Source organism: Catharus ustulatus, chromosome 8 (assembly GCF_009819885.2).
Source record: "Catharus ustulatus isolate bCatUst1 chromosome 8, bCatUst1.pri.v2, whole genome shotgun sequence".
In the NCBI taxonomy this organism is placed as follows: Eukaryota; Metazoa; Chordata; class Aves; order Passeriformes; family Turdidae; genus Catharus; species Catharus ustulatus.
Window position 1 is genome coordinate 6,871,409 of NC_046228.1, and position 20,669 is coordinate 6,892,077.

Genomic DNA, 20,669 nt, shown 5'->3' on the forward strand with positions numbered 1-20,669 from the left:
CATACACAGAGTAGTAAAATAATAATCTCTGTCTTTTTCTAAATGGTAATCTTCACCAAGAAATAAAAACCAGATCTTTTATTGCAGCTAATGGGGTTGATGTTATGGGATTCTTCTTTCATCAATGAAAAAGCAAATTAATATGACTTCATTATGTTTCTTCAAGGAATTAAAGCATCATTTTCCTGGTAGTTAAGTTTAAGAAAGTGACAGCATTTTAAAAAGTATTAGTTTTTCTCCTGAACAAATTCTTGGTTTATTGAATTACCAGACCTGAGCAGTTTAGTAATAACTTAGGCTAAACACTTAGACAAGTGACAACAACATTCTTTTTTGTGGAAAACTAAAATAATAAATCATTACTGAAAATACCTCAAGCAAACCCAACAGATTTAATAGGAGGAAGGATGTTTCTTGCATTTTATATGCCAGTTTAAAGATATTGGTGCCGTTTGTTCTAATTAAATAAGAGTGAAGAAATAAAGGACTTCTCCACCTCACAGCTTTATGCTTCACCAAAGCAAGATTTGATTCATAGTTTCTGATTACAAGGACATTTTAAGACAGTAGAGCTCTGCTATCTTTATTTTATTTTTTTTTTAATTACTGAATTCTGAAGTCAGAGACAAATTGTATTCTCATTTACATTTGTGTAAATATAGGAAATTATTTATTTTTGCTTCAATTTTTTTATATAGCTGTTGAAATTAATTCAATATTCATTTATAGAAACGAGATATGTTGGATATTTCAGTGATGCTAATCATGTAAAATGAACTGCTTTTCTTAGAAAGAGTCATGTCTTTGTTACATTACTGTTAGATTGTGATTTATTATATAATTTGACTTTTTACTTGCTTGCTACTACTCATGGCATTCCCTCATCTTTGCAGAAATAATAGAACTTATTAATTCATAGTCTTTATTTTAGCATACTAGACTCCAGGCTTAGAAACTGTACAAAAATGGTATTGCTGTCTTTCCCCAGAGAGATTTTAAAACAAGTGATAGAATGGTATGATCTTATGGAATTTGTATCCCTTCAGTGATTAGGGAGGAAAGAAATTACCATAGGTCTCATGCAACCTGTGGTGAGAGAAATTAGACACTGAGTGGAAAACCTCCCCTGGTTCATTTGGGATATTCTGTACTTCCATTTATATGTGCATGCCCTCATTAAAGATTCCAAAAATAGAACGATGTGGGATTAAAAGAGAATGTGCAGAGAGGAGTAGCACATCAAGATTTTGAGAACATGTCAGTGATGCTCATGGCACCATTCATTTCACACATTTAACCAGGAGTAAATGAATGACTCAGTGGTGACTGACTGATAATTTAGCCTTTTAATTTTTACAAACACGTTAGTTATCAGAATTTTCTCCAATGTTTTGTAAGAACATACTTCAGCCAGTAGATTCATGCTAAAATATCTATCTCTACTATGTCTAGGAGCATTTCTATTTTTCCTTCCTGTGTGTGATTTACTGTGCTATTTCTGCTCATGACTGAATAAATAGTACCATTTGATGTTCTAAATTTATTTTTCTACCAAATATTTTTTTTAAGAAGTTATGCTCTGAAAATATCCAACATAACATATATCTCCAGATTTATATTTCATGAGCATTCCTAAGACATATCTTTGTAAAATATCTGTTACAAGAGCTTAGCCTTTTATTTTTGAATAATATTCTTAGAAGTTTAATTCAAATTATACAATATTCATATTGATGATGTTCATATATATGAAATGTTAAAGATTGTAAAACCTATCAAAATATATTTGTAATGATTAAAAAAAAAAAAATTCAATATTTACCAGGCACTCCTTAAAAGTGTCAGAGGGATTTTGTTTATTTTTCATTTCCCTGCAAAATCTAAAATGTCCCTGCTGCATTAAATGTCAGATGGAACTGGAGGTGAATGGAATTCCTTAGGATTTACTCCAGTAAGTAATCAGTTTGTCCAGCCTTAGGTGGAGCCACAGATTCCTCTGTATCTGCAAATAGCTTCTGGTGTTATTTCTCATTTGCTCTATGGCTTTGCTCACCTTCCTGAAGTTTAAACTCCTTCCATTCCTCTGCAGGTGTGACTCTCAGTGGGATCACTTCTGCCCCCTGGACAGAGGGTGAGATGGATGAAATTCAGTGTGCATCCCACTTCCCACTTCTCCAGTTTACTCTGCACTAATCTGGAGGCTCTGGGTGACATTTTTGTTAGGTTTGGATATTCTCCACACAGTTTCTCAAACATCTTAGGGAAAATCATTAAGCTGATATGTCCCTACATAAAACCTAGATGTCTGTTTATGAGCAGTCAATCTGTGGAGACTACATATAGATTCAGATTTTGCCCTTGGATTCAATTTGTTTTGGGTATCATGTCAATCATGTTTGCTTGTCTTTCAGCATGCTGCCTTTTCTTTCTAGTGTCTCATTGGCCCACAGGAAGCTTCAGAAAGCAGTGAGGAAGGAGCCTCTCACATGTTCTGTGGATTTCTGTGATGACATTTTTATCTGTCACAGGGGCACAGTGACAGAATGGATTCCCATGTCACTTGATGAGTGATAATTTTCCAAGTCCTTTCCCCTTTACATTGGCAAATTTTGTACTCTTGAGCTGCTGCAGGATATTTTTAAGGGACAGAACTGTTCCTTACACTTCAAATAACCCTGCAATTTTGCTAATGTATCATTCAGTGAAGCAGTCTGCAAAGTAAGGGTATGAACTATGCTACCTAAACTTGCCTCCTAGAACAGAGAAAAAAGACACAAAGTAGGCAGATGATTTTGCAGAATTGTGTCCTACCCAATTGGAGTTCCTTGGTTTCAGAGGTGGCTGAGCCATCTTCCGCTTTTATTGACTTCAATGGGAGCCAACATGCTCATCACTTCCTTAAGCAGTGCTCATGGTCACAGGAACCATCTCACAAAACTAAGTTAATTGTTTGATGCATTTAGAGCTTTGTTTCTTTTAGAGTGATGAGAAATGAGTGGTGAAACAAGCCAATATGGATACACAATCTGGTTGATATTTTTAAAAAGCCTTGACAGAACAGCATTTTTACTGTATATGGATGGGTGCATGTTTGGACAGTAACAGATGATGGGGTGACAACGTTGTTATATAATAAATCTGTTTCTTCTGGGATTTTGTTTGCTTGTTTGAGGTTTGTGTGGGGTTTTTTTTGTTTGTTTTGCTTTGGCTTTAATACATCCAAGGTAGAGGGAGGGCAATGAATTTAAGGAAAAATGGTGCTCAGGACAATACAGTATGAGCAGAGATTTTTGGGACTGAACTTATCTTTCAGTTGTGTGCACACAGCAGCTACCACAGACCACTGGGTCCACGAGAAGACTACAGAACTTTTATATTTTGGGAGTGCTGGTCACACCCAGACAGTGTGAGGACTGTCATACTTGAAAGTAGCCTTGAGTAAGTAAGTGAACCAGAGATCTGTGAGCACAACACACTCAGTGTCTCCAGCCCAGCAGTTTTCCTGAAAAACCATCCTGCTGAGAAATGCTGGAGAATTCTTTGCAAGCAGTGTTTCCAGAGTGATACACTTCCAATAGATGTTGGGATACTGGGAAGGAGAAATGTATAAAAGATGGGTGAAAATTATATAGCCTGTTCCTTTTGAAGGAATCCTTCATGTTCCTTCGTGCACAATAATCTTCTTTATTGAAAGGCTGTGAAAGTGATGAATAGTTCTTCATTCTTTATAGAGATTTCTTGAGTATTAAAATAAAAGGCTGTTTTTAGGGAGGGGGAAGATAAAATTGCATCTAGGGCAACAGATTGCCAGTTGGCTCTGCAATAAAAATAATTTCTAAGTTTTTATCCCAGGAATAAGCAGAGCTGGAGAGGTTAAAGTGCTGTAAAAATGAAAAATTGAGCAGTTGGAATGAAGGAGGAGACTGCAATAACAATTATACAGGTGACAAACAAAAACCAGGTATTGTATGTTCAGTGATGCTCCAGAAACTATATAAGAGGAAATTTTGAAGTCAAAAACCATTATTCTAGGAATTTTAATTGGGCAGATGAGCACAGGGCTTGATTCCTGAGCTGCCAAGGTGCAAGGCATGCTTACCTGCTTTCTATTATTTTGTTTTAAAGATTCAGCTCTCCCTGGTGCCAGTACTGATCTGGGTGCTGGGCTTCAGTGGCTCACTGGTTTCTGTGTCTGTGATAATGTCTGTACATCTCATTGCCAGGTGCATTGAAAACAATATTCAAATTACTGCATTTCTTCCAGATCTCTGTGCCTGCTGTTTCCAGCTCACTGATTCTCAGTGCTGCCCCATCAGTGCCTCACTTAGACTCTTGTACTCAGGAGTGAGAAGCACACAGCTATTTTCTCTGACCAGACACAGTTTTGTGCAGCTCTTACAGAGTGTGGGAATGGCCCTGAGAGGACACTGTGGTGATCTCCAATTCTCTCATGAAATTTTTATTGATGCTAATGGATATCAGGCATGTGGTAGCTCTGCTAAAATCAGGGCTAGGTTAAGCAGCTATTTTTCTTGCACTGTCAGTTTATGCCAGTGTATCTGAACCCTTTGTGTGATGAATGGAATGGTCTGAGGCTGCAGCTTTCTGGGGATCACCTAGGCTGCAGACAGAGAATAAAGTGTATTAAATCACTTCTTGATTGCTCATGAGAGGTGCTCATTCCCAAGCAGATACAAAGGGGAATTAACAGCAGACACTGCTCCAAGATTCTGCAGAAATCATGCTTTTCTCCTTAGTCAGAGTAACACCATAACAACTGAGTTGGTGCTTGAGTTGAACACTTGGTTGTCTGACACAAAACCACTTTGATGTTTCAGGGTCAAAAAAGGTTCTTCCTTTCTGCTGCTGCTCCCCTGGAGTGCACTAAGACAGCTGATGTCAGTTCCCTGAGAAGGAAAGAAATTCTTTGCAGACCCACTCTAAAACTGACTCTTGAGCAAGGGACAAGCTAAGGTTTGTAAGGACAGGTGTTCAGACGATGCAGATGCCTACTTGTGGCATCCTTTTCAAAATTTGACCATCCATTTCTACATTTTGATCACGATATTTTGACTCCTTTTCTGTGATGCTTATAGGATAACCTTTAAAACCATGGATTCCTTGGAAACAACCTTGCAAAATGACCATAAGAATGACAAACTTCCTATCGAGTAAGAAACAAAAATGAAGCCTCTTCAGCCCCAGAGCAGGCTCACTTGAGACCTTTTCATAAAGTCTTTCACATTAAATGTGTTTATTTTTTTATTTCCAAGGCAGAGAGAGATGACAAGAGAAAAAAAATGCAATATTGTATTATTCTATAATTTATTTTTCTATTATTTTTTGCCTTTATAAAACAAAATTAAATTTAAGGGGCTTTAGTTCTTAACTTTGTATTTCAGATTGAGAATCTAATTTTACTACACATGTGTGGGTTTTTTGTTTTGTTTAGTTTTTTTTTTTTTTTTTTTCATGTGGTTCATCTCATTAGGATTTAAAAGGACATACTAACTCTCTGGAAAAGGGCCTAATTTCTGAAACTAGCAGTCAGTCACATGCCTTCAAATATTCTCCTTCTGCATTATTCAAAACACCTACAGATGAGTGTGTAGCTTAGGCAACCTGGCTTGATATTGAAAAATGTAGTCACTGCCGTGGCATTCGGAAAGATGTCTGCACCCAGAAAATGTTATTTTTGTGTGTTGTCCTGTTGCTTGATGGAACATGAAAAACTAGCCTGAGTACTATATGTTTTTTCCCAGAAAGTCGATGATTTGGATATGTGTTTACGAGTTTCTTGGTTGCTTCTTTTCTTTCCCTCAGCCTTTGTTAATTACCTCAATAGATGTTTAAAGCCTAGCATTAATTGCTATTGAAGTGCATTTAATCTGAAGCAAAAGTTTCTGCTATTTAAGTCTCTTGTCAGGAAACCAAGTATTAGAGTTGTTTGGTTTCTTATTTCCGAGGCTGTTTAATGACAGCATAAATATTCAGCCTGACTCTGAATAGGTAATTAAAGCTGACTCTTGGCCAGATGTTCCCCTTTGTTGCCTGGCGTGGAGCTGAGGGAAGAGCAGGAAGCGGCAATTCCAGTGCCCTCTGTCCCACTGCCCGGCTTTGGAGGCTGCAGGAGGGATCCCCACGTTACTGAGTGTCCCCAAAACCAGAAGGTTACTCCGTGAGCAGAGGAATGAGCTGCTGTCCCACCATCCCAGTGTGCTCCTTCCCTCTCTCCTCCTCAGTAGTTCAGAAAATCCCTTTGTGCAGCGGATTTTGGGAGGTGGAGAAATGAGATTTTCCCTGGATTTCAGGGTAAGACAGTCTTTTAAGGGTGTACAGTGTGAAGGCTTTTGAGTCAGGTGTGCAGATGTGGAGGAATTTACTGCTTTAACTTTTGTGCCACACCTTGGGGCTGCAGAGGTGATAAAGCTTACAGGGAACGGAGCAAATGCCATGAGAGCAAGAAACCAGGGAACAAACGGAGGGAGGTGCTGAGCAAACACCTGCACTGTCAGGGGCTTTGCTTCAAAATTCCCTGGTCCTCAGGGGTTTCACAGGGATCCCACCTTGTGTGAGCAAAGCTTTGGGGAGGGGACTTGGGAGAACTTTGGGAGATTTTACACTGCCATGAGTATCAGTGACCTCCTGAGCCCAGGAGTCAGCAAGGAGCTGAGGCTGTGCCTGGAGTGAATGCCATTATTTATTTCATGTCAAATGCTAGCACTGCTTTCAAAGTATGAATGGCTGAGGCTGGAAAGTAAAGGAGAATTACACCATGAAGCACGAGTGGACAAGAGGAAAAACCTTTTCTGGGTTCAGGATTGTTCATGGGAGGATACAAGCCTTATTTTTATTCTCTTGTGTTTGCAATGGCTTCTTACTTAGTTTGTAAAACTCTTAAACTTCATCATGGATCAAGTGACAGTAGAGGTGTCTCTCTCCCAGGTCCTGGAGAGAAGTAGCTGAAAATCACTGGAAGCACGAAGTTCTTGGCCTGACAGCACTGCAGAACCATGCGGGAGAGTTCACTTCGAAGACAAATATAAGGAATACCACGCCGTATAAGCCACCCCGTAACACATGATGTCCATGATTGCTGACTGTCCCCTGACACCCGGGGAACAGCCGGGGTAACCCTGGCAGCCTTCTCACGCTCCGTCTCCGCAGGACTCCAGCACCCTTGGCCGGCGCATGGGGCTGAGCCGGGGTGTCACTCCGCCCGCAGAGAGGGGTCCCTTTCTCTGGCTGTCACCGCCGAGGGGTTTCCGCTTCAGTGGCCGTGAAATCCGCATGTGGGGCCGGCCCCCCTCGAGCGGCCCCCCCGCCGGTGCGCTCCTTGTGCGGCTGCGGGAGCGGGCGGGGAGGGGCGGCGCAGCCCCGCAGCCGGCGCGGGCAGCCAGCCCGACAGCGCCGGGCGCTGCGCCTCGCTCCGCACCGGCAGGAAGGCGCGGCGGGGCGGGGCTGAGCCACAGCGGAGCCTCCCCCGGCTGGGCAGCAGCTCCGCCGCCGGCCCGTGCCCCGGCGAGCGCGGCGGCACCGGGCCATGCCGCAGGCGGAGAGCGGTGCCGCAGGTGAGGGGGCCCCGCCGCAATGCAGGAGCGCTGCCCCCGCGGGCGCGGCTTACGGGGAACCCATCGGGAACCGGAGGGAGCCCCGTCCGGAGCAGGAGGAGGCGGGAGGCGACACACAATGTCCCGGCTGTGGCCGGCGGGCGGGGCGGGGCAGGGCAGGGCCCCGCGGTGCCGCGGCTCGGGGGGATGCCCCGCGGGCCGGGCTGGCGGCGGCGGTGCGGAGCGCAGCGGGATGCGGAGCGCTGCGCGGTGCGGAGCGGGGCGCGGTGGGATGCGGAGTGCTGCTCGGTGCGGGTGCGGAGCGCAGCGCGGTGCGGAGCGGGGACTGATGGGGGAGCTTGGCCCGGTGCGGAGCTTGGCGCGATGCAGAGCACTGCTCGGCGCAGAGCGCGGCTCGGTGCGTAGCGCAGTCCGGTGGGGAGCGCGGTGCGGAGCTTGGCCCGGTGGGGAGCGGGGCTCTCTGCGGAGCGGAGCTCGGTGCGGAGCTCGGCCCGCGGAACCCCCGCCCGCCGGCCGCTCCTCCATCGCGGGCGGTCCCCGGGGAGCCGGTGCCGCACCGCGGGGGGACCCAGGTGACCGAACAATGCGGCGCTGGGCCGGGCGGGGGCGAGGCGGGGCGGGCGCCCTGCCCGGCGCCGGGCGCTGCGGCGGGCGCGGCATCCCCGCCGGCCCGGCCTTTGTGGCTCCGCTCTCCCCGCGGGTCGGGGTCTCTCCCTCCCCTGAGCGGCCGCAGGGAGGAGGGCTGGGACTGGAGCTCGGCTGCTGGCATAGAGGCAGCACCCCTGTGTGTGTACTGGAAAAGAAAGACCTGGCAGCCGGGTGGGAGAGACAGCGCTGCGTGGGCTGAGCCTGCCTGAGCATCCTGGCGAGCCCCGGGGACCAGGGAGCCCCAGCGAGGTGTAGGGGTGGGGGATCCCCCTCCGGGGCCGTTTTACCACGTTAAGGGGTAAAACATCTCCGATTCTGCAAACTTGACTCGAGCTGAGCTGAATCTTGTTTCGCCTGAACCAAGGATGCTGTGGGTTCGATCCCTTCGGGGTTACACCGTGCCTGGTGGTCTCTGCTTGTGTGGGAACGGAGCTGGGGGAGGGAAGAGGGTTCCTAGGATACAAATGATATGGGTGAATAACCCTAAGGGAAATGCAGACTCAGCCTGATCTCATTCGATCTCTCCATGCCTTCTTCCTCACTGCATGCTGCAAAGGCTTCAGGAAACCAATGCTGAGCAGAAATGTATGGGGAAACTTAACCTTCTAAGTTTGGTTATAGTAGGGTTTGGGGAACATTTCAAGTGACATAGCTTAATTTCAGTGTAAATGGAATAAAAGAGTCATAAAGTGTGCATTAAAAAACCCCAAACTAAACCAGAAAGCACTACTTAGAAAATAGTTGAATCTTCAGGATGCTCTGCTGGGTTCTTCCCCATCACCACATCTAAATGTTTTCTCAGTGCTTCTTAAATGAAGTCTCAAATGTCTGCTTGGTTTGAAGTAACCTGTAACAATTTTCTAGCATGCAGCTGACAAAGGGAAGAATAGACTGACAGATTGATTTGTCTTGCAGATGACAGGGTATCACGTTTTGTTTTCTGCTGAGTTGCAAGGTTGGTGCAATGCAATACTGAAATGAAGTAACTTGTGACACAGGGACAATCTGTGCAGGAGGGGTTTGGTTAGAAGACAGAAGACCAGGTAGTAAAGCAATGATTTGTGATGCCAGAAATCTTTATGTTCTTTCCATGCACTGGAATGCTGAGGCTGTCAGAGGAAAAAAAGGCTTCAGGGATGGGCTGTGATTTAGTGTGTGTTACATTGACAGTATTGAAGCTGCAGCCACTTCTTGCAGCACTGTACAATGTGTAAAAGAAATGTCTGTATGTAAAATAGCTGAATGCTGTATGCAGTGCCTGCCCATCATCTTTATAGCTTCACTTAGCACAGCACTGCGGTATCTGCAGCTTGCTTAGTGAAATTGTTCATACCCGGGAGCTATTGCATGTAAAGCTTCTAATTATACTGATTTTTGGCATTTTTAAAGCCTTTGGCTTGTAATTGGGTGATGCTGGTTGAGCTGACAAGTTTTCCTTTATGATAGGCACCCTGTAAAATTTCAGAACGTTTAGTTCATTCCCATGGGGACAGCAGTTGGTGTTCAACAGATCTGCCCTGCTCTATGCCTGCAAAGTCTCCCCAAAGCTTCAGTCAGCTGTGGAGAGGCCCCAAGAGGTCTGTTCTGTCCAGAGGCATTTTCAGCTGATGCATTTCTGCATCTGTAAAGGGGCTTTGTCCTGGTCCACAGGGAGTGACCAGGGTTTCTCTCGAATGCAGCTGTCACCAGGAGCTGGAAGAGGATGCTGCAGCCTTGGATGTCAGCTCAAGGCAGAGCAGCCTCTGGGTGGCCAGTTCTGTGCAGCAAGACCAGAATGCTGCCTCAGCTGTAAAAGACCTGATCCCTTCATGAACATGTCAGGGTTTAGGATAGGTTTTGCTTTCTGACTGTGCCACTGGTGGTGGGGGTTATATGGGACTTGACTGGTGTCTCATCTTGTGCTTTTTTCTGCCAAATGCACCTTTTGTTGGCTGAGTTGATGTGTCCTGCCATGGCCAACTTCTCCCACTTTCATGGCAATGCAGTTGAAAGTTTTTAGGCCCCTTCAATTAAGTCCAGATTTATTTTTTTTTTCCTTTTAAAGTTACAAATCTGGTCAAATATTTTAAAATTTCCAGTTACGTACTTATTCTTCTAAGATGTTCCAGGGGATTAATTCCTTTTTGCTCCCCTGTACTAAGATTTCACCTGTTCTCTCTATAAATGCACAAAGCAACCATCCCTTTCTTTAAAAAATCTTAAGAATATACTTTTTACTTTAAAACAATAGTATTGAAAGTGTCCCATTGTGTCAGTTTTCTCTACCTGAATTGGTTCTGCCTTTTGACAATGTGTCAGATGGGATTTCACAAGTATTTGACTTCAAAGAGCACACCATTTATGGTTTTAGAAACTTCTCCCTGTGGCTGTTTTAGTCTGTAGGTATTGTGAAGAAGCAAATTGGCTTTTTTTATATTTAAAGAAGCTGTGCTGGCTCCCAGTACATGATAATGGAGAATGTGAAAGGAATAAAAAACAATGCACGAAACAATGCTACTTTCAATTAGGAGAATGAGAACAGACATGACCTTAATTTGGTATGAAGCAACGTGACCTTTTGGGGGAGTTTGCATCTATTCCTTTTAAAATTTCCCTGAAGTGTTGATATTTCCTTAAGCTGTTGTTATTTTCCTTATGCAGCTTTAGTGAAATCTTTGTCCACCCATAGATAACTTCTTACTTAATTACTCACTTTCTGTATGGCACTTGTCACGTTTCTATTAAACAGCTGGTTGAAAACAAGGATGAGTGAAGCTCCAGGTTGCATCAGGTTGATGTTTCTGCAGTGGTGAGAGGTGCCAGGAGGACTTGGAGATGCTTCAGGGGTGAGCTCTCAAGTCCATGGGCTGTGGCTGTGAATGGTGCACTTGCTTCACAGATGTTGCTCTGCAGAGTGTGCAGCTGTTTGGTGCTGTAAGGTCACAGATGTTGGTGTTGCACTGAGGGAATGCTGCTGCCAGGGCTGAGCCTGGTGATCTGAAGTGCCTGTGACAGATCTGCAGGCTTCATCTTCCTCGCTGTGACAAGTGTCCTGGCTGCTGGGTCATTACATCCAATCTGCCTTTCCTCAGTGACCAGGCATGTTTTTGATATTGAAAGAACATTCCACAGCTCTCATTATTCAGAATGTGTCAGCTCTGGCCCATGTGCTGTGCTGTTAAGAATCACAGTGATATGCATTTAAAATAAATAAATGCAAGTTTAAAATTTTGCCATAGTTGCTATTAAAACAGTAACTTTACAGTGTTTTAAAATTAGTGTGGCAGTGGTGATCTGTGTCAGTAATCAGTATTAAAACAGGAAATTCCTGCAAAGGCTGTCTCAGAGGGATTTGAGAAACGTTTTCATGTAAATGAAGAGGAAAACACGTTCAGTTCTAAGAAGTAAGCAAATAAATAAACAAAACTCCTCAGAATATGATGGCCAGAAAGCCTAGAATGCCTTTGTTCTTCACTCAGGGCTGCAGGAGGGTGTGTCAAGGACAGCAGAGTGGCTCTGTGAGCTGTGCTGGTGCTCCCCAGCCCTGGCTCACTGCTCTCCACTCCCCTGTGAGTCACTGGGTGCTCCCTGGCCCAGATCTGGAGCTCTGTTACAGATTTGCACACTCTAGGCACATGGATCAGTTCCAAGGGCACCTACATTTGCAAGAATGGGAGACCTGGCGAGGATTTTGCTGTCAGCTTTTAACTCAACACTCTCAGACTGTGCTCTGCAGATGCAGTTCCTGAGGAATACTGAGAGAGATTTCTGGTAATCATTACCAGTTGGAGTCCAGAAAAGTGTGGATGTGAGTGTAGTTCAATAATAGCAATTCCATGTCATCTAAGGGAGTTAATCCACATTCTCTCTGTGAAGAAAATCAGTTCCTATAGCAGGAGCCTGCCCAACCTGCTCTAGTTTCCTTGGGGAAGGAAGCAGAGATAAGTTATTCTCCCTCTGCTACTTCCTTCTCCCAGAGGGAATAATCTGGGAATACAACTTCAGTTTGTCCATTTCTGGATACATCTCTAATTCTCAGGGCTGTTCAGGACCAGTCTCTAGGTTTGAAGCAGTTTCTTTCAAAGGGTTTTACAGTCCTGTGTACTCCATATCCATGAGATTCTGTGCATTCTGTGCATGCTTTCTTTTTCCCCCTGTTCCCTGTGACGTTGGAAGAGTATTTGGGTGTCTCTTTCTTCTTTACAGGGATGGGGATATTCTTCTCTCTCAAGAGATAATAACACCATTAAAATAAAAGTTCTTCAGTACATCCTTGCCTCCTCCTTTTGTCATTGTTTTGTAAATGTGACCATTTCACACAGTTTCATCATCAATTGAGGACTCTTGATTCCATCCCCATGATTAAGGATCAAAATACCTGTGGTTGGACTGGGCTGACTGGCAACTAGTCCCATTCCCTGGTGCCAAACAGATCCAACAAATTTAACATCTATTTCTCAAGTTTCCATGGATACCTGAGTGGAGCACTCTCAGTAATCAGAATGGCAGGGCATGCCATTTACAAAAGCTTTCAGCATTGTCACTGTGGAAGTGCTGCATTCAAAAACCAACCTTTTGTAGGAGCTCTCTTGCTTACTCAGCTGCACTCCTGTTATGATTTTAGCCACAGGGACCCCTTTGAAGGTTGTGGCAGGGGCTTGTCATTGTGGCAGTGGAAATTTGCAGTTGGTTTTCTGGCTGGTCACGGTGGTCTCTGTGGATGAACCATCCTGGCATTTAAATGCAACCCTGGGTGTTAGTATAAAAACCTCTGAAAAGTGGATTTTGGTTGGTGGTGGCTTGATTTTGTGATCTACTCTACTAGTACTAATCAGGTAATGTCTTCTTTTCTCATAAGGTATTTTTTCTTTAAGCTTTCCTTTAAGCCTGGTAACTGTGTTTTTTCAAGACCATCAAATAGAAAGAAAATCTGGTTTTTGATATAGCAATGAAATGTTGCTCAGAAGCTAAACCAGTAGCCATAGACTATGGTTTCATGGATGAGTTTGCTAATGACTTGTCAAATGTGATACCAATTTTTGCAGTTTTGTCACAGTTACTATTCTTTTAGTTTTCCATCTTTGAACAAAATTGGGTTTAATAGTCTTGAAGAATATGAAGGGATTTAAATACAGCATCAATCATGCTGACTACTACAAGTAATGGCAGTTCTAGTTTGGCTTTTCTTTTTACCCTGCCCCCTGCTTATCCTTTTTTGTTTTTCCTGTAAATTGATGAGAGTGGTTGGTTTTCTCTTGTCAAGACTGTAAATGTGTGAATCATGTTAAGCCTTCCAGAAGATTGTCAAAATGAAGACAAGCATATTCAAATTTTTTTCCGGATTCATTTTTTAAGAAAAAGGTGTCACTACATTCATCCAGCTTGATGCACTGCAAGATACTCTTTAAATCTAGGAGTGCTCAAAAACTAAATAACCTTTTTGCCTTCTAAGCAAACAAATGCCCCTCAAATGTTCTTATTCTGTGTACTGGATGCATAGTCTGAAAAGCTGAACATTCTTTGAGTAATGTTCCTTTGAATATCTTGATTGAGGAAGGTAGGATTGCATTCTTTTCAGGATGCAATTGCATCTTGAGATGGTTCTTAAATAGAAACTTGTAGTAAAACAGGGGTTTATGCTGTAATATTTTGATCTTATTTTTTATTTTTTGATCTTATTTTTTTAAAAGGCAGTGAACCTGTCCAGCCTGAGCTGGGAAATGATGTTTTTCTCAAAGAGAGTGATTAACATCACAAATGTTCTGTTTTATGAGTGTGGTCCTGGGAATTAGAGCATAATCTCAGTAGTGCCATTCCTGACAACCTTGCAGTGAGCCAAGCAGAGGAGGTAGATGAGGACAGGGATGATGATGAAGGAGAGGCAGCAGGAAGCCTTTTCCAGAAGGTATATTTTCACAGGACCTGAGTTCTGTACAACTTGTGTTTTGTTTTCTGTTCCTTACGTGTTCCTGGAAGCAGCGAGGGAGGAGGTGAGAGATCCAGGAAGACAATTCTTGCTCAGAGGCAAACGGGGCAAGGAAGAGTGAAGGGAGCAGGTTCAGAGAGGAGCTTGTTGAAGGAAGAGAAGTTCAGTTAGTGTGCACTGAAGGTGTGTCCTACAGAACTGTGTTGGGGAATATTTAGGAAGATCACAGAAATTGTCTTTGACCCCTCTCAGCTGGCAGATGAGTTGTTAACCCACCTTTAGGACAACATGTTGCCTGCCTTTTGCAACAGGTAAAGCAGGATCAGAGTTGTCTCTCCTGGCAGTAGTGCATGGCTGTGGAAGAGCTGGAATGTGGGAAGAGAGGGATCACTGCAGGGCATTCCTGGTGAGATCCCCATACCCCATGAGCAGGTTTGAGCACACTGGACTTACATCAGGGCATGGGGGAGGGAAAAAGGACTGATCACAGAATCTGGAAAACTCTCAGGGTGGAGCTGGATTTGAGACCTTAGGGTGTGGGTAGTGGAAGGGTTTGAGTTGAAGGCAGACTGAGCTGTTGGTGAGGATCTGCTGGGGCACTACAGACCTGGTGAGCAGGGAAGTGTGATTGCTCAGCTTTAGTCCATCCTACCAAGCATTACTGAGCTCAGGTCAAATGCAGGTAAAGTACTTTAGCCTATGTCCTGTCAAGTAGAGGAGAAGTGAGCATAACCCATGTGGCATTTTCAGAAGGTTGTTGTGAGTTCTCGTGTGTTTCTTTCATCTCAACTTAAGTTCACAAAAATTGGTGGCGTCTTTTGGTCTCCCTTTGCTGCTGAGGCTCAGGAAAATGAATATTGTCCACAGGGTGAGTGATAGGATGAAACTAGGGTTGTTTGTTGATACTCTTAACAATAATGGTAAAATCCTGAAGTTACCTTAGGGTATTTATAGTGTAGTAAAAGTGTAATTCCTCTAGTGAAAGCATAATCGTGATGGGAGACAATATAAAAGCAATACATGGAAAAGGCCAAAGTTGTAATGACAAACATGACTTATTTTTAGAGTTTTATGAAAGTATTGGGAGATTATTTTTTTTTTTTTACTTAGGAAATCCTTGTGCTCTAATTAGTATCAATGCAATGAACTCCAATTCTTCAGATATTATGAAAGGGTATCAGGAAACTTGGATTTGTATCAGAGATTAGCTATGGCTGTATTCATGGGAGAGAAGTGTACTGCTGTCTTCAGCAAACCAGCTGGATGCCTACTGGCATTTTAAAACAAAGAACTCTAATTCCACTGATGGTCATAACAGTGGTGCCATTGGTTTCAGTAGAAACAGAAGGTTCTTCTGATATGAAATATGGGATCTTTTTATTATGCATAAGAATGTTTTATGATTTTTTTTTATTTGCTTCCCTCCATCTCTTTTTTTTATTGTTCTGTAATTGTTTTAAAAGGCCATCTTTGTATTTACAGTAAAATGCTCTAGGTTGTCACGTTACATTTGGAAGCTCTGACATTTTGTTCTTAATGCAAAGGAAAATCTCAGCAACAGGAAAAGCTGAACAAGGTTTTCTTCATCTCTGCAGCAGTTGCCAGCTAATAGCAATATGGTAAACCCTTCTTTTCTTTTGCAAACAACATTAGGAAGGTTTGCTTGTGTCAAAATTATTTTGATGCTCAAAAGGTTATAATCGTTTCAATGAAAAATAGTGGGTTTATTCAATTCTTTTGTTTCCTATGTTTGGTTCAATACATCCTCCTTTTTCCGTTTTTTTTCCCCTTCTTTTTTCCTAAATTTTAAATCCAGATATAGTGCCTGAATGGGAAATAAAGAATTTGGCTAAGATTTTGTTATTACCAGCAACCTGACTGAGAGCAGAGCAGTGTATACACACATAGCAGCAGTCTCTTTTACCACATGCTGGATGGCTGGAAATTCCAGGAAAGTGGCCAGAGATGTGTGCAGGTGTTTGATTTGTGAAATGTTCCATGTGTCCATGGTGAATTCAGTTAACATGGGTTTATTGGAGCCACAAGGATCAGCTGCAATAGTGACATTTTTAGTAGGTTTAATGCATCCCAACTTCCCCTGTGCACCTGGTTCATCAGCTACAAATAGCTGAGCACTCAGGTGATTTGGCATTTGGAACAGTGGATGTGCATTACACAAATGAAAAAGAGTTATTGCAGCTCTTTTGAGCCAGGGTGGTGTCCTGCAGCCATTCTCAGCTGGGAGTTTGGGAGAGCCTGGAAAAGGCTGTGCTGGGACCCACTGGTGTCTGTGTTGTGAAAGCACTTATTAAAATAATGGAACTATGATTGGAAATGGGGAATGGTCTTGATCCTGTTGTTGATTCAGAAAACTGTGGGAAGAGTGTGTGTTGGGTTTGTGGCCACTCTGTCAGGATAGAAATATAAATTAACTTGTGTTGGTTGGGATATAACACACACTGGTGTTGAGGCATGTTCTTACAGAGGTGATACCATTGAGATGCCCCTTTGCTTTTTCTTTGATTTGTGAAAGAGCTGCAGGGGAGAGATCCAGTCACATGGGAGTGAGGTCTGGGAAGGTTTGGAAAGTGCAGCTCCTGCTCTAAAGTAGTGCAGAATGTGCCTGAAATGGTTTCTGATGGCAGACTTGGGGCTTGAATCCTTATTCTTCTTCCTTAAAAATTTGTTTCTTTTCCACACACAGAGCTGGTGACATGAGGCACGTTCAGAAATGTCCCCCCTTCCCTGGTGTGACAGCATTTCTGGGCATTATGCTGCAAAGCCCCACACCCTGATCCCAGGTTCCTGATTTACTTGTCCTGATAATTCTAACTGGAGAAAACCCACTTTAGCTTATCCATTGTTTATGGCATTTGGGTTGCAGGGAACCTTCTGTTGGACAGAATCACTGCTCTGGCATCTGCTTCGCTGGGGAGATGAACAAGTTCCATAATATGTGAAGCAGAAAATTTTACTGATGGCTTATGGAGCTGAATTGTATACAGATGAAATATTTAATAGAGAAGATTTTGTGTGGCTGCTGAATTTTTTTGTTAGTTTGTTTGAGTACCACCTTATGGCTTGTGACTGGGAGGTCCAGCAGTCACCCTTCTCTAAAGGTGACTTGGAACTGATTATCTGAGACTGTATTGGTCCATGTCTGGCTTTTTTAGTAGTTCCCTAAAGTTCATTTATCCAGTCCTGAACAGGAATGTGTGGCAGGGGCTCTCAAATATTCAGAACAGACTGATGGCCTTCCAGCTGCCATTAACTGATCTTTCTAATTAAATAATGAGCTTGGTCCTGCTCTCCAGATCTGTCAGAAAATCAGATTCAGCTGAACACACAGTTAGTGAAATATCCACACTGCATCAACAAAGTTTTTACAAATGTTCTGGCCTTTGCTTTTAGTCTGCATTCTTTGACACTTAAAGGTTAATCCTTCATTGCATTTTGTCAAAATCTACAATCTAGAATCATTTACTGAAAGACTGAAAGAGCTAAACAGATTAGGCATTGCAGGAAACCACAGAAAAAACTCTTGCATCTGTTTAGATGAAAAGAAGGAATAATTTAAATGAAATCTGCTAAACCAGCAATTTGAGCTAATGTGATAATGGACATGATTTCATTATTAATACAATATCTTCTGATCTCATGATTTCACCAATTCTGAATTGTTTGGGAATCTGCAAATCAGGGTCCTTTGAATTGTTAAAAAAACCTCCAAAGTCTGAAAATGGGAACCTTCTCTCTTTTCCCTTCAGCTTCTGATCACCTTAAAAGTGCACAAGATGTTCTTTGGCAATTGCTTAGGTTAGGACTAAAGTCAGAAATCCTCATTTGTTCAAGTTTAGTCTGTACACATTTATTGAAATTACCCAAGCCATATTCCAGGTTAATACTCATATCAGAGGTAAATACAAGAATTTTTATTCAAGAAGTTTAGATCTTATTTGGAAGACTGCTTTAAATGCTGGTATGTTTGAGGACTTATTTAATTTGGATTCTAAATCAGGTTCCTCCATTTAATTTGGTTTTTAAATTGGCAAGAATTTCAATGTTTATTTAAAGCATACTGTTTACCTGTGTTTTTGTCATAGGATGTAGTTTGACAGAGATAAAGATCCTTAGTAAACACAGAGATAAAGCTGGAACTTGAGCTATGTAGAACATTACTTGATTATGTTTTTCTGCTGCAGAAGCCATAATAAGTCATTCTAAGTCATTCTGCTTTTAAGAACTGTTCCAAAACCTCTGATCCCATCCAGGACAGTCTAGGCACCATTTTTCAATTTTGTGATTGCAAATCAGGTTCCTTGCAATCCTTTTCCCATTCTCTGGCTTGGAACAGATGCTTTTGTTTCTGTCAGATCAACCAATCACAGTGCTTTAGAGATAAGGGATTTTTAAAGATGCTGGAATATCCATGCATTTACTGCTCTTCAGAGCACAGCTGTAAAAATTGTTGCACATGCACATTTTTTTCACCACGGAAACACTAACTCAACAAAATATGAAAGCTCCCACATGGACAAATACGTTTTAACACCTTGCAGTTCAGATGGGGTAGATTGTATAATGTTACAAACATCCTAATTTCAATTGCTTTTAACAGTTATTTCCCAGTTTTGGCATTAGATCCACGATGCCTTGTAGAATTATTTTATTTAGCTAGGTGTTTGCAGGAGGAACCATGAATGCAGTGCAGGATAGTCATGGGTTGGGAAGGGTCTTTTTTATTAATTACCTTGAATCAGTTCTTGGTAGGACACCACCCAAGTCAGTGGTTTCATTGGATGGATGTCAGTGTTGCTCTGGATATTTATTCACTGCTCTCTGAGATACAAAAATGTGTATCCTGTCACACAGAATTTTCTGAGTTGCACACAGAGGTATAAATAACTTTTCAAGGCTGATAGCTGAAGACAGGTTGGAAAATGCATCTTAGAAACACAGAATAGTTTGTGGGGTTGGAAAGGACCTTAAAGATCATCTTGTTTCAGCTCCCTGCCATGGGCAGGGACACCTTCCACTATGCCAGGCTGGTCCAAGCCCCATCCAGCCTGGCTTTGGGCACTGGCAGGGATGGGGCACCCACAGCTTCTCTAGGCACTCTGTGCCAGTGCGTCTCCACTGGCACAGTGAAGAATTTCATCCTGATGTCTAATGGAAATCTGCCCTTTTTCATTTTAAAGCCTTTGTCCTGTTGTTACATGCCCTCGTACAATGCCCTTCTCTGACTCTTTTGTAGGTCTCCCTTAGGTCCTGGAAGGTGCACTGAGGTCTCCCTGGAGCCTTCTCTGCCAGCCTGTCTCCAGAGCAGAGGTGTTGCAGCCCTCTGATCATCTCTGTGGCCTCTGGAGCTGCTCCAGCACATCTCTGAAACATGAGTGCCGAAACAGGTAACCAAAAGAGCTAGAGGCAGAGTGAAACACTGAAAACACATGGTTTGATGTCTGCATTTTGTGCTTCAGCTCAGCATCCTGAGTGTGGGTAAAGTGCTGTTTTCCCAAGGTGTTGAGTCAGTGTTGTAATGTCCTGGTCTGCTCAGGAAGTCCTGGTTCAGATCCAGCCAGGAATGACAGCAAGATGCAAGGAATGTATTTTGTTAGTAATTTTCTTTTTTTTTTCTGCATTGAAATAATGTTCTTCAGTTCTAAAATACCATGTTGCTGGTGCAAAAATGAAGAGGCAAAAAATTGCACAAAGGAGGCTGATAACAGCATCTGTTCCAAAGATATCTTAATGAACCGAGCAGATTCTGTGCTTGTCGCATTTGACCTGTGACTTTTTGTACTTCACTGCAAGAGGAGTAACTTAATATATTCCTGGAGAACTTATGCAGAAAATGCAAATGCCGTGCTTCTGCAAATGCTACTGAAAATCAGGCTGAACATGCATGTTATAACTTCAGGAAATAAATGAAGTTACAAGAGTAATATTAAGATTTGGAGGAAGATTTTTTTTCCTGCAGGGAAATTATGTCATACTTGTCCACTGCAGGGTTTTTGAATCTTCCCTGGGAACCAACACATACTTGATTACCATTCTTCCCTAGTAATTCTAAGGTCTTGGAGAGCAGCTCCAGAGTCATCTTGGTGTGATGCTCTGAATTGTCAGTCATGTCTAGGAATTACATGCTATGAATAAATGTGTGATACATCCAAGTAAGTGATAAAAATACACTGACATGTATTACTTATTATTTAATTATTAATATTAATGTTCAGAGACCTATTACATCATTCTGCTTTACATCTAATTATAGCTTGCATTCTGTGGAAGAGAATTCAGTAAGTGCTCAGGGCTTAAATTTTGGAGGAGAGGATTATGAGCATGGATGGAGTGTGTGGTACCTTTTCTATATTCTATTTTGATAAATTATTGCATTCTTCATAAGAGTACAGATTATATATCAATCTGTCTAAAGCCATCAGTGCTTAATTGTTTTAAGCCATTTCCTTTTCTGTCATCAATGATGTAAACTAAAAAATGAAAAATAAAAAATTGTGCATTACAGTGTTTGTCACTCATTTGGTCTG

General features: G+C 42.6%; 1 protein-coding gene across 2 annotated transcripts in view; it reads left to right on the forward strand.

Annotated features, from left to right (window-relative positions):
* Window positions 1–7,489: 7,489 nt before the first annotated feature.
* Window positions 7,490–20,669, forward strand: part of HSPA12A (heat shock protein family A (Hsp70) member 12A) — a 52,461-nt gene continuing 39,281 nt past the window's right edge. The window contains exons 1-2 of one of the 2 annotated variants that reach the window (XM_033065714.1): window positions 7,490–7,571; window positions 19,379–19,529. In XM_033065714.1, the coding sequence (XP_032921605.1) occupies window positions 19,514–19,529 (16 nt within the window). In that variant the 5' untranslated portion in view covers window positions 7,490–7,571; window positions 19,379–19,513. Of the gene's footprint in view, window positions 7,572–8,365; window positions 8,625–19,378; window positions 19,530–20,669 lie in introns of those variants that run through there. The other variant, XM_033065715.2, reaches the window with a different exon arrangement.